Source organism: Anas platyrhynchos, chromosome 8 (assembly GCF_047663525.1).
Source record: "Anas platyrhynchos isolate ZD024472 breed Pekin duck chromosome 8, IASCAAS_PekinDuck_T2T, whole genome shotgun sequence".
NCBI lineage: Eukaryota > Metazoa > Chordata > Aves > Anseriformes > Anatidae > Anas > Anas platyrhynchos.
The window spans coordinates 10,503,649-10,519,223 of NC_092594.1; the positions used below are offsets into that span (position 1 = coordinate 10,503,649).

The window sequence follows — 15,575 nt, forward strand, 5'->3', positions numbered from 1 at the left end:
CAGCTCCAAAGACTCACTTGTTCTTCAAAATTTGTATGTACTTTCTTTGCCACTGCACTGGATCTACTGCATCATTCTGAGGGAGAATATTTGTTTTTTGATAAAGTAATTACAAGAAAACGTGTTTGGTTTGTTTTTTTTGTTTGTTTGTTTGTTTGTTTTTTGTTTTTGTTTTTTCTGTTCTCTGTGATATTTTACTCATATGATAACTAAGTAAGCAACCACCATAGGTTTATAAGAGTAGCAAGTATGTTCTTTGAATCTTTGATGAAAGAGAACAAGTGAAGAAAAATGTAAAAGTTTACTTTTTTTTCCGTGACAAAGTCATGGAAGTTTAATTGATGAAGACTAATGCTCCTAAGCATTTGTTTGTTAAACCATGAAGTGTCTAATTAAGGCATTTAAATTGAAGATATTAGACAGAGCTGAAATTGAAGTTAAATAACAAAAAGTAGAATATATAGCCTAAGCATCAAAAATATTCTGTGAGTAATGCAATAATAATTATTGCATATATATATATATGTTAAAATCTACAGGTTTGAATGTTTGACTTTAAAAAGTTTGATGAAGTTTAAAATAGAAATTGTATTTCCTGATGTAACATTTTATACATTGGTCTTAGAAGTACATCAAGTTGGTATTAGTGTCAGGGTCATATGATTGTACAAAAATGTTCCTTCGGGTAGATAACTAGCTCACAAGTTGAGGATATAAGGAAATTATCAACTATCAGCAATAGCAAATCTTAGCTGAGATGCCCTCATGTCTAAATATAAAAGTATGATGTACCTCACATCCAAAAAATTGTTCCAAGTCATCCAGAAATTTTCATCTATATAAATGAGATAGTTGAGCCACCCAGCAAGTTTTTTCTTCTGCTGCTTTAAAAGAGACAAATAAATGGAGATGAAATGATTGTTATTGTCAGTCACTGATCTAACTGTGTACAGACACCGGTGTGCATCACACTTCTCAAAACTGATCAATACAGAATAAGCATATCATGTGCAGTGTCGTTTGCCTCTTCCTGTGTAATTTTTGTTCTTCCCCATCATTTTTTTTAAAGTACATTTCCTGTCATCATACAACAGGCTTTGGGATAAAAATAGTTTTGGGTCTGCAAAAATGTTTTGGGTACAAAGTTGAAAATGGAGTTATGATGCAACTTCACCCAATCAAGCCCCTAGAAATATGTATCACGGGTCTGATTTCAATGTAGCAAGCTATCTGTAGAAATAGTGACAGGCATTGCTCAAGCCTGTCACACCTAACTTGCTTGATTCCCAGGCCCTACCAGTAAATAATGTTCTTCGTATATGTAAGTGTATCCACACCTCTCCTGTTCCATTATTTCTGAGCATGGAAGGGTCCTTCATCTAGACTGGCTGATAGATCGAAGCAGCCACCCTCCTATTTTCGTAACACTAAGTATCACTTTGGTACGTGTATAAGTGGAACGGATAATTACCATTGCTGGTATTAGCAGTGGTGATTGGTTCTCACGCTTCATTTTTAGGAACCTGGTTTTATTCAGTATCAAAAAACCAGCTACTCAGAATTTCAGATCGCTTAATACATTTTCTCTCACATTCTGTTTAACCTTTTCTTATTTTTTAGAAACTCTTTTATTAGGAAAAAGTATTTGTAGATCCTGTACCTTTAAGTTTGCTTCTACAGTGTTTGCAATATACTGAACTTGCTCAGTAAGTTGTTTGTGGTTTCTAGTCTTGCTAACTGAAAGTATGTTAGGCCACCTTATGTTACACTTTTAATTTTTGTTCTTCATTAGCACTTGTATATATCGTAGGGTCCAGTGTTGTGGTTTTTTTTGTTTTTTTTTGTTTTTTTTTGTTTTTTTTTTTTCATGTGGCAGGCGAACTATTTCTTGAGGTCTCATTTTTTTCTATCCTAAGCTCCAGAATAACAAAAATAGGTAATAGGTCATTAATTAGAAAGTAACTTGGGTTATTAAAGTGTGTTGCCAACTCTCCAACAGTCCAATTCAAGACTAATGCTTTGGTCTAGAACTGTGGAATGCAGTAAATAATTTGCTTTACTGACCCTTCATGAGCTTAGAAAAGTTTATGGTCTAGAATTAGTACCAGTTCAGTGTGAGCTTCTGTAGCACAAAGCCAGGAAAGAGTAGATATCCTTAGGGTGCTGCAAGATATGTTCCTAAAATTAATGATAGGGTAAGCCTAATGAAGCTGTTTCACCATATCCTGTTTTCAACACGGAGCACTCCCTCTCAAATCCCTCCCTCCTCCTCCAACATATGTCTGCATTTTCTGTCAAAATAAATAGCTGTGGCTAGCTGGAACCAGAACGCCACTAATGCTGCACTTTCCTTTTTAGTTTCTGGATTGCTGTGGCTGTTAAATACTGGAGAGCGAGATTATACAGATGGTATTCTTATCTGTCTCCCATCTTTTTGCAGTCCAGGATTGCAAATTTGCAAACTTAACATTAAAAAGCTATGTGGTTAAATAAATAATATTTCCTGTCCTCGGTCTTTAAAATACGGATGAAATGGTCAATTGCTTTTCACTAGAGTGAAAAGAAGAAAGCCAATATTCTTATGTAATCATTTATTTCTTCTCAGCCTAAAGAAATTCATTATTGAATCATAGGAATTGACAATACCGTGTTGCTCAAATAAAGTTGTTTTTTTTTTTTATTATTTTTAATTTTTTTTTTAAGCCTATCAATTGTATGCCTCCAAATGAATTTATTTGCCCAGATTTTCTATTATTTTTTTCTGCTCTCCATTTTATTTTCGTAAAGCTGCCACACCATATTGAGGAAAGTGTATATCCTAACTAGCCTGTGTTTCTGTAGTGAGGGAATGAGGATCAAGGTTACCATTAACCAAGAGGACAGAAAATCTTGTGATGTCTTAGCCAGCGTCATAATAAATTAAGGAACATCCCAGTTCCCTAGGGCTCCAAGTCATCTCCGCACAGGTCATGGTCAGCCCTTGAACTTTGGGTTGCACCCTTTCAACAAAGCAGCCCTTTACAATTAAAAGACACTTAACACATAAACACTTTCAGAGTATAAACTGTAAACACATAAAACTTTAAATACCTTGGAGCTAACCTAACCGCATAAACACTACCTTTTGAGGTTTATTATGTATTTGAATTTTAAAGAAAGTAATTTTTTCTACTGTAAAATTATTAACGTGATACATTATGAATATGATTTATTATGAAAGTTATTTTTTATGCTTTGATAATATTAACTTTCTATAGTTAACTACTAAACATTTAATGTTGATACAGGAAAAAGGAACAGATTTAATTGCAAGAGTAGCTAGGTCATCGATTGTTTTGTTCTTTTATTGCTCTTGTACATGTCTGTATTGGGGGTTTACATGGGGAGAAAAATAGAAAGATTCTGGCTTTCAAAGATCTGCTCATTGCTCTTACCACAGGCTGAATGCAAAAGAGCTGTATTTGAAGGCAATGGTTAGTATTCTCATTCTTTTATTGCTACTTTGTGCTTATGTTAGGTAAATTCCATACCGTTTGCAATTCTTACTCTTCTTACTTATAGATTTCTCAATTCTGCAGCTCCCTTTCTCCCCTATTACTTTTCTAATTACAACTATTTCATACTTTTGAGCAAGGAAGAGTTTATGCAATTTAAGAACTCTGCAATCTTGACAAAGTATTTTCTGTAGCTGCATGGGTATGGTACAGTCTTTACAAGTTCACATAATTCCAATTAGATAGGTACAGCGTCAACTGGGGAGTTTGGGTATGAGCTGAGCAGTATATACAACACGATACGTTTTTTTTCCATCAATACAGATGAATACGAATATCAAGAGCAATGTTCAGAGGAAAATAATGTAATCTGTAAAAATAAAGTAATAAAAAATAAAGAAAATAAAGTAATCTGTAACTTCTTCATTTAGAGTTTAAAATGTCTCTTCATGTTTTTCTGTTTTCTTCAGTGCTAATTTGCCTAAACTTGACATATACATTCTACTTTTTTTTTTTTTTTTTTTGAGAGTTGTTCATTTTTACTATTTTTGCATACAATTTGTATGGTCCCTTATACTTGTACAGTTCTTCATTGAGCATTTCAGTAGAAGAAATAGGCCAGATTTTAATAGTCTCCACCTTGCCCATTCTGGTTTATCCACTCCCAGCTGTACATCTTATAATGCCTACCTCAGTCATGCCAAGCTCACATTTTTCTGTGTTGATTATTAGCTCCTGATGTCAGGCACTGCCTTCTGAGTCAAAAGTAGGACTCGTTCTCAGTTGTAAATGTCTATTGTTGTTATGAGCAACTGTAGATTTGTACAGACCTGTCAGTGATGTCAGTTTATACAATGTAGTTGGTGCGTTCCTCGTGCTGAAAGCGAGTACTTGGAACTTACATGACCTGATTTCATTTTAAATCTGCAGATTCTAGAGTATAAAGTCATACTAGACAAGCCCTAGCTTTAGTGAATGATCAGTTATAGGTGTTGGATAGGCCTTGTCATTGTATATCTATTTTATAGCAATTTGCAAAGCAGGTGACTCCTCCTGGTTCTAAAATTTGGACTGAACTTAATCCATGCCCTTTTCAGAGGTTCAGTGTTCTCTCCTGTAGCATATCTACTACCTTTTGTCACACAAAAGAGAAGGTACTGGGCACTTCAAAAAGCTTATACGTTAAAAAGATGCTTGTCACAAAGGCTTTTCAGAGCACAGAAACAGACAGAAAGTAGTAAGAGACCAGGAACAGTCCCTTCAGGTCTTTCTATATCTGTACATTTAACATAATTCATAATTTTCATCTACTTGGTGTTCTAAACCTTGCCACTAAAAGAGTTAGATTTAAAAGAGTTAGATACTGCCAAGCAGAAAAAAGCACAATGGTTCTCCTTTTCTAATTCCCATTTCAACATTCATTTTGCAATTGAGTTTTTGAAAATTGCCGTGGTAAATGGTAAATGTTTCTTATTTTGGGGACTTGGGTAATTATTTCATACGTGCTTCCCAAGGTGCAGGTTGTAGAATGAATATTCTATCCTGTTGACCTACTATATATGTATTCTGGCCACTTGTATATCATAACAGGGCTCTGATTCTGCTGTGGTTTACTTCAATCAAGTTATTTGCTGATGAAACTCAGAAGTGCTGCTACCTACAAATCCATTTAAATGACATCTCTTGACTACACTCAGAACTGGTTACTTTGCAACCAGACAACAGCTCACCAGGCACTAGAGTGGAATTTTAATGATCTCCAGATCATTAAAAAATGAAACCTGGAAGTGTGACTGAAGTATGAGAGGATGTTTATTCATCTGTGTTGCTGTGGAGAGGCTGCAAAACGGTGTAATTCATTAAATCAGTTAGATAGCTAGTTGCCCTGTGTTTGACAAAATACGTGAACATCATGTTTTTCCCAAGATATTTTTTTTTTTTCTGAAATATGAATATCCTGTGGACAGGTGTTTCCTAGGGAAAATTCAGTTGAATTTCGAAGGCATTGTGAACTGAGCATTGTTAGGACTAGTGGTACAGAGCCACTACTATTACAAGGCTTTTTTTCTGCAATGATTATACATTCTTGCTAATCCCATAAGAGCCATGACAGTGCCATGAGAACCTTTGAGAATATATTCACCAGAAAATGATGCAAGAATAGCTTTCTCTCTCCCTTGTATACTGTTTTCTCTAAAACATAATACAGTTCTAATTCCTTATTATTTAGTAATATGCATTTGGTGAAAGTGAACACTTGATTAAGTTCTTTTCCAAGTAAAAAAGTTGCATGTTATTACCTGTAGTCAAGGTACCGGATATAGATATCTATTTATTTATTTATTTATTTATTAAGATATTAGTTGTAGGGAAACAGATATTTACAAACAGTGTATATGAACATTTATTTACCTTATAATTTGAAGAGGAAAACAATATATGTTCACTGATGTTGTATCAACATCAAAACATCACAGGATTTAGCTGACCAATATTAATGCCTTATCACAAATGAAATGAGGATTAGTATGGTGGAAGCAGAAGCATCAATTTCAAGTTGTTGCCCCAAAATAAGTTACCAGTCATTTTGTTAGAATGAGTTATTTGAATTTGTGGTAAATACTAATTATGTTTTTTGTGTTATGTTGGCAAAAGGGAGTACAGGAGAGTATTTGATGTTGCACCCTCTTGTGAATTAAAGGAACCTAAACCTAAAACCTGAAAACAAAACAAAAAAAAATAAAAAAAATCTAACCAAACAACCAAAAAAAAAAAAAAAAAAAAAAAACTAAGACTGGAAATGAGAAAGAGGGAGACAGTGAGACACTGGAGAGGGAAAAGGCTTTGGGAAGTTTGAGCTACCTGGTATGCGTATAACATTAAATACCTACAAAAAGAGAAGTTGCAAAAAAAAATGATGCTTTTTTGTTTGTTTTGCTTTGTGGGTCAGTTTGTTGTTGTTTTCATTGTGTTTTGTTTGTTTTGAAATGCCAAGCATCTGCATTTCCCACTGACTTCGTGGATTAGATTTTTTTTCTACAAATGTGTTCAGAATCCATAGTAGCAGTCTCATCTAAGAATATATTAATGGAAGACTGATTAGTTCAAGACCCTTTTGTTTTCTAAAATATCAAAGGAAAAATCAACAAGGCACTAATACATGTGCTTTTGTCTATAACTGATCTGTCATGTGGTGGGACATACTTGCCTGTAGCAGGTTTCAGTGCCCCTAGACGTGTTTCTAAACCTTTTGTAGGCTGGCACTTGCAGTTAGATTCTAAGACTACAGAAAATTATGTGATGTTCTCTAAAGAAGGTACCTTTCCACGTGCTTACAAGGTGTTAACTGTTCTCTTTAATTTTGGTTTCCATGCAGTGTGCATAGATGCCTCAGCTGAAGTAAAAGACAAATTTCTTGGTAAGTGATTCACAAGCCAGGCTTGCCTGTGTAATGTAGAATTGTAATATTGATGTTACAAAGTGACTCTCCTAAAACCTTCCCACCAAATATAATCATGCTATTACTGTTTACTCTGACAGCAGCTTCCTTCTATCCAAGGAGCTCAGCACATTTCACAACCATTAAACCTCCCAATGAAATAGTTAAATATTATTATCCTATTTTCTAGATGAGACATATAGAGATTAATGACTTGTTAGAGTCACGCAGGAAATCAGTGACAGAGCAAGGTATAGATGGCAGCCCCCCCCAGCTCTTATGCCTATTGTTTTGTTCACAGAATGACTCTTTCTGCCCCAAAGAAAAGGCACTCCTGTTCTTGTAGCAGTACTGCTAATGCATGAACTGAAAAGGTGGATTACTGAGTCAGTGACATAAGTAAAACATCAACTCTGCTTTTCTTCTACTAATATAATAGAGGAACTAAGCTATTATTGGCACAGGGATGCTTTACAACAGGTTGTAAAGATTACAAGAGACCTGAATTTGAAGAAAGTGAGGAAGGGGAAGGGGGATTTCAGCAGCATGGTGCAGGACCAACCTCCAGAAATCTAGTATGACCAGAATTGACAGGACAGCTATTAATCTTGGCTTGGATCTTGAACATAGCAATTAATTACTGAGCTTCTCGATTTGGCTGTGGCTGTACCTCAGCATTTTTGTTTCAGCTGAGGAAAATGCAGTCTTCACAGTGTTGGTCACAGGGGATAACGGTGTTTTCTCTTCCCTGTTGTGGAGAAAAAGGCACTGATCACTTCTGTTGACCATCCAGAAATGGTATCCGTTTTCATTCCTTTGCTGGATATGATGAGGCCAATACTTAAGTGCTGACTCATTGGCTATGTCCAGTTTCTCAATTTGCAGTTTGCTAATGCAGATAAAAGAGTAATGTTTCTCTCCTATCCTGTCCAACACATCTAACTTCCCCTTATAGGTTAACCACTTAAAAACCTTCAAAATCTAAACTATTTTGTTGCTTACCTCCTCTTTTTGTTTCAGAGTTGGTCACTATTTGTCATCTGTCATGTTGACCTTATAAAAAGGTCATAATTCAGTGAAAAGACTAAATGCAAATTAACATAATAAAAGTTAAAAGTAAATTAAATCACAAAAGATATTGCAATTAGCAGGATTTTCTTCTATTTTGAAATTTCAAAGTGAATAAAGTTACAAACTTTATTAGGTAGTTAAGAAAAAGATTCTAAGAATATGAAGAGAGATTCAGGGTGCTTGTTCCATAGTAGGAACAGAAGAATTAAAATGAGGAACATCTGGAGAAATTTCATAAACCAAGGCAATGTTTAGAGAACTGAAACCTAACATAAAGCTCGGGTTTCTGCTTAACCAGAAAGAAGACAGGGACCTGATGTGCACTGAAGTTTTTCACCTTAGGCATCACCTGAAGTACAGTAAATATTCTGACTGTACAAGCACACAATGAAATAGTAATCTGTGAAATGCATCATTTTAGTTAAAGTGGGAGTACGCATAAATGCTTACACATAAAATTACATCAGAGATTTTTGTTGGAAAGTTGCTGTAAAAGTGAAATATTTCAGCATGTGGTTTTTAGTTTTTGAGAATATTCCTGCTGATAATCATTATGAGGGTTATGGACTTACAGATTTCCATCTGTAATGTAACAGTGTCTATATTGGAGGTATTATGCTATCTGTGTTTTGTCTGTACGTGTGTACACAAAAGTGTACACGGTAGGACAAATTCTATGAAACTTTGGGCTGTCAAATTTATATTAAGTAAAGAAGGAAAGTTTAGTTGTTAGTTCGTTTGTTCTTTAGCGCAGTAGAAATTGGGAGTTTTATGTTCCACTTACATTCTGAGAGAAATACATATGTATTTTTAAAATAATTACTGCATGTATTTGTTGTATAGTCTATTTGTGCCATGTTACCCTGCCTAGTGACATAGTTTTACATTAGAGGAGTCCGTTAGGAGGAATTCCTGGCAGAGGTGAAAATAAAGTACAATCCAGAAGATAATCAGGAGTCCTACGTGAATTAACAAGAAAGCCATTAACTGGGGATCATGCTCAGCCTGACTCTCACCTGGGCTGGCGATGTTTCTTCTCTCAGTCAGGGTTAGGGTAAAAGATGATTCTTAAGAAATCTTAAAGATGCTAGCCTACGCAGAGAAAGGGGGCGAGTGAACTCCTCAGGGAGTGTCGCTGAGTGCTGACAAGGACTGACGCATACCACGTATGGCAGCGAACTTTCTGTATGACCTTGGCCGAGTCACTTAATCCCTCCGTGACTTGGTTTCCTCAGATGTAAAATTAAGTAGTAATAACACTTCCCTGCCTCAGAAGAAGCTGTGGGGATTACTTCATTACTATTTTTAAGGCGTGTTCAGAGAAATAGGAAAGATGCAAGGGAAGTCTTATTAGTTATTGCTGGAAACCTGTACAGTATCAACTTGTTGATCAAGTCCTGGTGATGTATGTTGTTAACTGGCTATTGCTTGCGAATTTGATATTATCAGAAACCCCATGAGCCCATCACACCTTCCTTCATGCCTCTGTTTCCTTTATGCTCTTGTATTCAAGTAGTTGTGCATGCATTGTTAGGCAAAATCAGCCTCTCTGCCTGACAAAAAATACTCATGTTTCTTCAATAACTGCTTTTTGGCTGCTACAAATAATAAAGCTGAGACCCCAAAGCTGAAATCATATTTCATTATCAGGAAACATGCTGTATTATAGTTTAATATAGAGATAAAAAATAACCTTCCTAGAGGGTTACGGTTTTGAAGAAATGGGTCCCAAGTGTCTACCTTGATTTTGAAATCCAAAGGAACATCCCTGTTCTGACCGAACAGAAGCTCTTAGCTGGAGTTCTGTGATTGTTAATGCCAGATCTGTGCATTATCTAGTCACGTTGTGGTACAAATTTCAAGGGTATCAGTTATGGACATGCAACTACATTTCTGAAAAGTTATCCAAAAGTCAATTAGCCTAACTAGTTAAGATTTTTTAATGCATGAATGTGCATCAGCAAAGTGAGTTTATAGTAGCCAGTGTTTTGCAGCGTGTAGCTGTGTTATTTTTGACCCAGTACTGTTGGATTGCTAGCCATTCTAGAGATAAACTTATATCACCGAACCCTAACTGCTTGCTCATGAATGGGCCACACTTAAAAATATCAAGTCTACATGTGCATTGCATTAACTACTGATGGATCCTCTAGGCCCCAGGGCCTTACAAATAGCCTGTAAACAAGTTTCTTATTTTAGCTGTGCCAGAAGCATTCTAGATCCACAGATACAAAATTACATACTAACATAACATTTCAGTAAATCCAGTAGGTGGTACACGTATGAAAGACCATTTAGCTTCTCTGGGATTGTGGAAACAATGAATTCTGATTGTTAATATTAAAGTTCTAGGTATCTTTTGGACTGCATATCGGAGTAGTCAGATCCTTTTCCTATGTCTCCTATTCCATGAGCAATGTTTAAATTCTTTACGTCAATCTGAATATAGAGTCTGGTGAAGCACTCACAAATGGTAGTCACTGTGGTTTATATGAAGTATTGCGTATGTTTGCAGCTACACCCAAACACTCACCTTATAAGCACATAGGGACAACGCTATTTGCTAGCTTGCACAACACAAGATAAGATGACGCAATGTTCGGATGTCACTGCTGTTGTATATACTGCTCGTGACAGGTGTTTCTCCTGAGCAACACAGATGTGTATGGCACTAGTAAGCACAATCTTTTTCACCCTCATTTCAACTGTGGCGTAAAGAAAAATGAATAAAACAAAATAAAAATGAGTAGATATGGTGTCCCGTCCCCCCCGCCCCTTTTTCTAAAACTCACTAATTCTTCTGTTAGGCTCCCAGTGACATCATCTAAGACTTTCAGGGTGTGGGCATTATTGTTATTTATAGAGAAAGAGTCTTTACGTTAATTCTTTCAGGGTTTAAATCAGACAGGAAAAGTGCTAACATGAGAAGACAAGCAATTAAAGATGACAAGGAACTGAAAATGTTTAATATGAGAGAAAGGATAATTTTCATATCTTTTTATTTTCTAGAAAAATAATGTATGTTACTGTTTTGGTAAAATATCAGTTACATGTTTTTTAAGAGTATGTTTAATATACTTGCTTAGAAGTGCAAAATTAGCTATATGTATTTGGCTCTTATAATGCACTAAAATAATGTAATCCTTTTTTTTTTTTTTTTTTTTTTTTTTTTTTTTGAAGAGAGACATTATACTTAGATAGAATGAGACAAACAGGCTAGGACTATTCTGTGCTGTAAGGAATTCTACCATATTATGTGGTGGCATATTTTAAAGAAGGGAATGTAATTATCTGACATAGGAAGTGTAATGTTTACAAATACACAAAAATGTGGGAATACTTAAAGGCCTTGGAAGTAGAATATAAATATTGACACAGAAGAAAGACTGTATTTAAAGGAAAAGTAAACATCCCTCTTATAATCCTAAGGATATAACTCACAAAGCCTAGTAAGAAGGTTTAGCAGTAAATTTAGACTATGAAATGTGTTTTGAAATTTCAGTTGAGTACTTTCCAATTACTTAAAACATGTTGGAGGATTGCAGCTAAGATAACACTGTCTTAATAGCATAAATACTGTACACTGAAAAAAAAAAATAAAATTATTTGGAGCAGAAATGTAGGATATTTTCATTTAAATTGCAGAAAATTGCTTTGATTTTCAAAGTAGGTGTTAGGGAAGCAAATTTTGGTTTTAACAGTTATAGGAATTTTTCTTGGCATTCCCTCTTTGAGCAAGAAGGAAACAAAGAATAGGACTGGGAGATCTTTGGAAAGCATCTGGCATGTGAGAGGAGGTAGGGACGTTCAGTAACATTTGTTTTCTTTGTCCAAACTATGTGTGGAAGAAACAGTTTCTCTCACTTCTCACTTGTTTTTATTGTTTCAGTTTGGAGGTCTCAGTGAAGGATGACTGGTTATAATCTCACATCTTCATGTCCACAGACCGGCCCTAAGCAATGTAATGTATATTAAGTGATACATCATGTATATTAAGTGATCAATATTTTGTTTGATTTTTGCATTTGTATACAGCTTTACTCTTGGCACAGTACACATTTGTAGTCTTACAGATCACATCCTAGAAGTTGCAATTTTAAAAACGTTTTTTTGGAAACATTTTGGAGTAGTTAATGTGCTGCCATGCAATGTCTCCCAGCACACCTGAGGTATCCATGCAAACAGGTTCTCAGTTTTGCTGCAAAGTCCAAGACTCAGTGGTTTATCAATGCTGCATACTGGAAGCATCAAAGCATCTCAATAAGAATACTAGACCCTAATAAAAATAACCCTCACATCATTTACATTGCTATTTCTGTATGTAGACATTAGCTGAAGCTTTGTTACGCTTTCTAACATTTCTAGTTGCAATGTATTTTAGCAGCAAAAAATTGTCTTTGGCACAGCAGTTGCAGAGAGCAAGCTGAAGGCTGCTGAGTGTCATGAAGGGGACAGTTGGATGTCCTGATGTCAGTGTGGAAAACGCGAACAGGCTCTTTGGTCTGATCTGATGTAAAGAGCTTTTGGAAGAAACAAAGTATGTCTAGAAAACTCTGCTAGTGTTTCCCTACCAAGGAGATACTGTTTTGCTTGGGCAAGTAATTGGCTTCTCCTTTGTCCACCTTTTAGATTTCCGCATGCTGCCTCGTAGGGATCTAGCCCCTCTCCCATCTTCCCTGACTTCTTCCTAAAGTGAAGGGACACACCCTTGGTGGCACAAGTTTAATGTCATTATTTTAGAAGAAAGAATATGCATTCCAAGCACCAGGGAGGTCCATGCACATACAACGTAGAATTGGTCTGCACTTTCGCTGTAGTTTCAGTACTTAGTGAACTTTGTAATCACAGTTTTTCACCAGAATCAGGAAGCTGCTGCTAGTTCAGTTGGCATTTAATTTATGAACTGAAAATTGTCCTTTCAAGTGTGGAGACCTGAAAAAGATATTTTTTTAAGTGGTAATTCTGAAGTACAGGAAAATCATTGCTGAATCAGTGCCTTATGTTTGATGCAGTGTAAATACTATTCTTTTGAAATAAACCACAAGCAATAATGTTGTATATGGGCTGGGACACTGAGTTTACAACTCTCAGCCTATAAATAATGGTCTGAGTCTTTACCAACTTATTCTGCATAGTATTTTATTGGTGTTATAGCCAACAAAAGCATTTTACTTGTCTTATCTATGGGTCTTAATCATAATGTTATCAAGATTACAGCAATTCATTGTCTGACATTTATATGTCTGCCTGCCAAACTCAACATTCATGGAGTGCTCAGTCCCATGCGTGGTTGCCAGGAGTAATAGTCCTGATGGTTCTGGTTACCTGTCCGTATCCTCTAGCTGGTAGTGAAATATGGCAATCTTTCTGCTAACATTCAGTCTTCATAGAGACCCTAGTGTTTTATACAAGAAAGGTCTTGTATATATGCATTTGTAAGATCCCAGCTCTTTGTCTATTTGTTTCAGTTGCCATTCCTTGTTGTGTCATTTATTTGACTGCATTGGCAGTAAGCTTTTTTTTTTAGTGGTGTGTAGCATGCATTTTCACTACTGTTTATAACTTTGGTGTCAATGGTAAGTTTAGTGGTACAGTAAGGAGAGGAAGATTATCATCTCTTCCCCAATGGATAATAGTAGATAAGAAGTAATGTCTTTCATAATGAAATACTGTAAATAAAATACAACTCAATAATTAAAGGTGATTAACTGAAAGTGAATACTGTTAGTTAAATATGCTTAATTTTTAAAATAGATAATGTTCTTCAAATGCTGATGACATTTAAATTATTAAGTGTACTTTAAATGCCCAAATATCAAGAAGTTGGAGAATTTTCATGTGAACGGTCTTTGGTTCATGGATTTCCTGTTATTCCCTGGTTAAATAGAAGTGACTCTCACATGGCATTCTGTTTTTGGACTTTATTCCTAATTTTCAGCAGAGAGCTTGTGGAAATACTTCCAAGCAGAAAAAGTGTTTAGTTTTTAATGCAGGTCAGGAGCAAGAACTTCAGATCCTACCCACAAGGTACATGAGATAAAAAGCCTTCATTAACTCTGCTATGAGAAAATGCTTGGCAGCATTACCATGGATTGAATTGTCCATGTCTTTTCCAATAAGAAAGTAAAAAAGTGAAAAGCCAGCAGCGGGATACTCTGAAGTCAAATTAAATAGACTAGTGTAGAATACTTTACTCAAATGGCTCATGAAATATTAGTAAAGCTTTTGTATGGCACAAGTTTGTAGATTTTAATCAACATATTAGTTTAGTTTGTCAGCCTTCAGAAGCCTTACCTGTCCCGATGCCTAGCTAAAGGTCAAAGGGGGCATGATTCACCCATGAGGAGTGCAGTGTGTGTTGTCATCGCCCCAGCTGGGCAGGAGAGTCCCACCTGCGGTGTCCCAATTTCCAGGGAAGAGGCGCGATTGGCCCTGCTGCCTCCCCGCCTCGCCGAGGATTGGCCCAGCCGTTCACCTCCTCCCTCTCATCTTGCTGGGCACCCGCACTCCCTGCTGCAGCTCTTCACGCTGACCACAGAGGGACCGGAGGATGCCCATGCATCAGCACTTGGTCGATAAGGTGTGTTGCTGGGGATGTGGTGGACAGGGTGTACGCCAACTGGTGATACTGACTCTCAAGGGTGAAGGGTTTGGTTCATCATTAAAAAAAAAAAAAAAGAGAGAGAAAAATACTCATAAAGAATGAGTTAGAAAGGGGAATGTGGGACTGAGTCTTGAACTGTTGGCAGGATAAACTTGCCAAGACTGACTTTTTTGGTTATTGTTTTGTTTTCAAATTACACAAAACGTATTTATCATATTAAGTCCCCTATATTTAAAGGCTTTTAAAACAACTTTTGTTTCTATTCAGAAGTTTGCCCCAGGCTCTTGAGTAGCAAACCACCAAAGTGCCTCTTCCCAAGTCCACTAGGCTTTGTATGAAGCAGCTAACTAAACAGTACCCAGGGATTTAATTGTTGGCCTGAAGTCCTACTAAACTAAATGTGGAAGAGGATTCTTAAGGTAGCAGTTCAAGTACTGCAGAGATGAGCCATACAGGCTCACAGGGAGATGAGATTGTATCTGTCCATACCCGTGGATACAGTTAACTTATCATGATTTGTTAGAAACTTGCAGATAAGTTTTATTTCACAGAGTTCCCTATGCTTCTATTTAATAAATATTTACTGTAAGCTTTTTTTTTTTTTTACATTTACTTAGGGAAAGAAATGTAAGTTTTTGTTCCAATATACCATGACTCTATTGAATAGGTATTGAAACTCATGTTCCATGAAAATTATTTTCTGCTCCTGCCTCAAGTCTGGACTTGGAATTTTGTTAGATGCTAACATCACTTCCTCATCTTAATCTCAGTTCTGAAGGATGCTATAATGGGACTTTTAGGGTTGTTCTACAACTGTTAAGACAGAGAACTGTCCTAAGTTAACTGATACAAATAGAAGGCACCTCAGCCATGATTCAACTTGTGTGTTTCTGTCTGTCCTCTAACTAATAAAAGAGGAAAGAGGTTTCAGAGTAGTTTTCTTTCATGGTAGAGTGCAACTCCAGAT

General features: G+C 36.1%; 1 protein-coding gene across 50 annotated transcripts in view; it reads left to right on the forward strand.

Moving 5' to 3' along the window:
* LOC101794547 (uncharacterized) overlaps positions 1 to 15,575 on the forward strand; it is an 80,890-nt gene that overhangs the window by 12,579 nt on the left and 52,736 nt on the right. For 2 of the 50 annotated variants that reach the window (XM_072042068.1, XM_072042077.1), the window contains exon 1: positions 14,427 to 14,584. The exons of 47 other annotated variants lie outside the window; for them this stretch is intronic. In XM_072042068.1, the coding sequence (XP_071898169.1) occupies positions 14,555 to 14,584 (30 nt within the window). In that variant the 5' untranslated portion in view covers positions 14,427 to 14,554. Of the gene's footprint in view, positions 1 to 6,870; positions 6,913 to 11,893; positions 11,966 to 14,426; positions 14,585 to 15,575 lie in introns of those variants that run through there. One more of the 50 variants, XM_072042076.1, reaches the window with a different exon arrangement.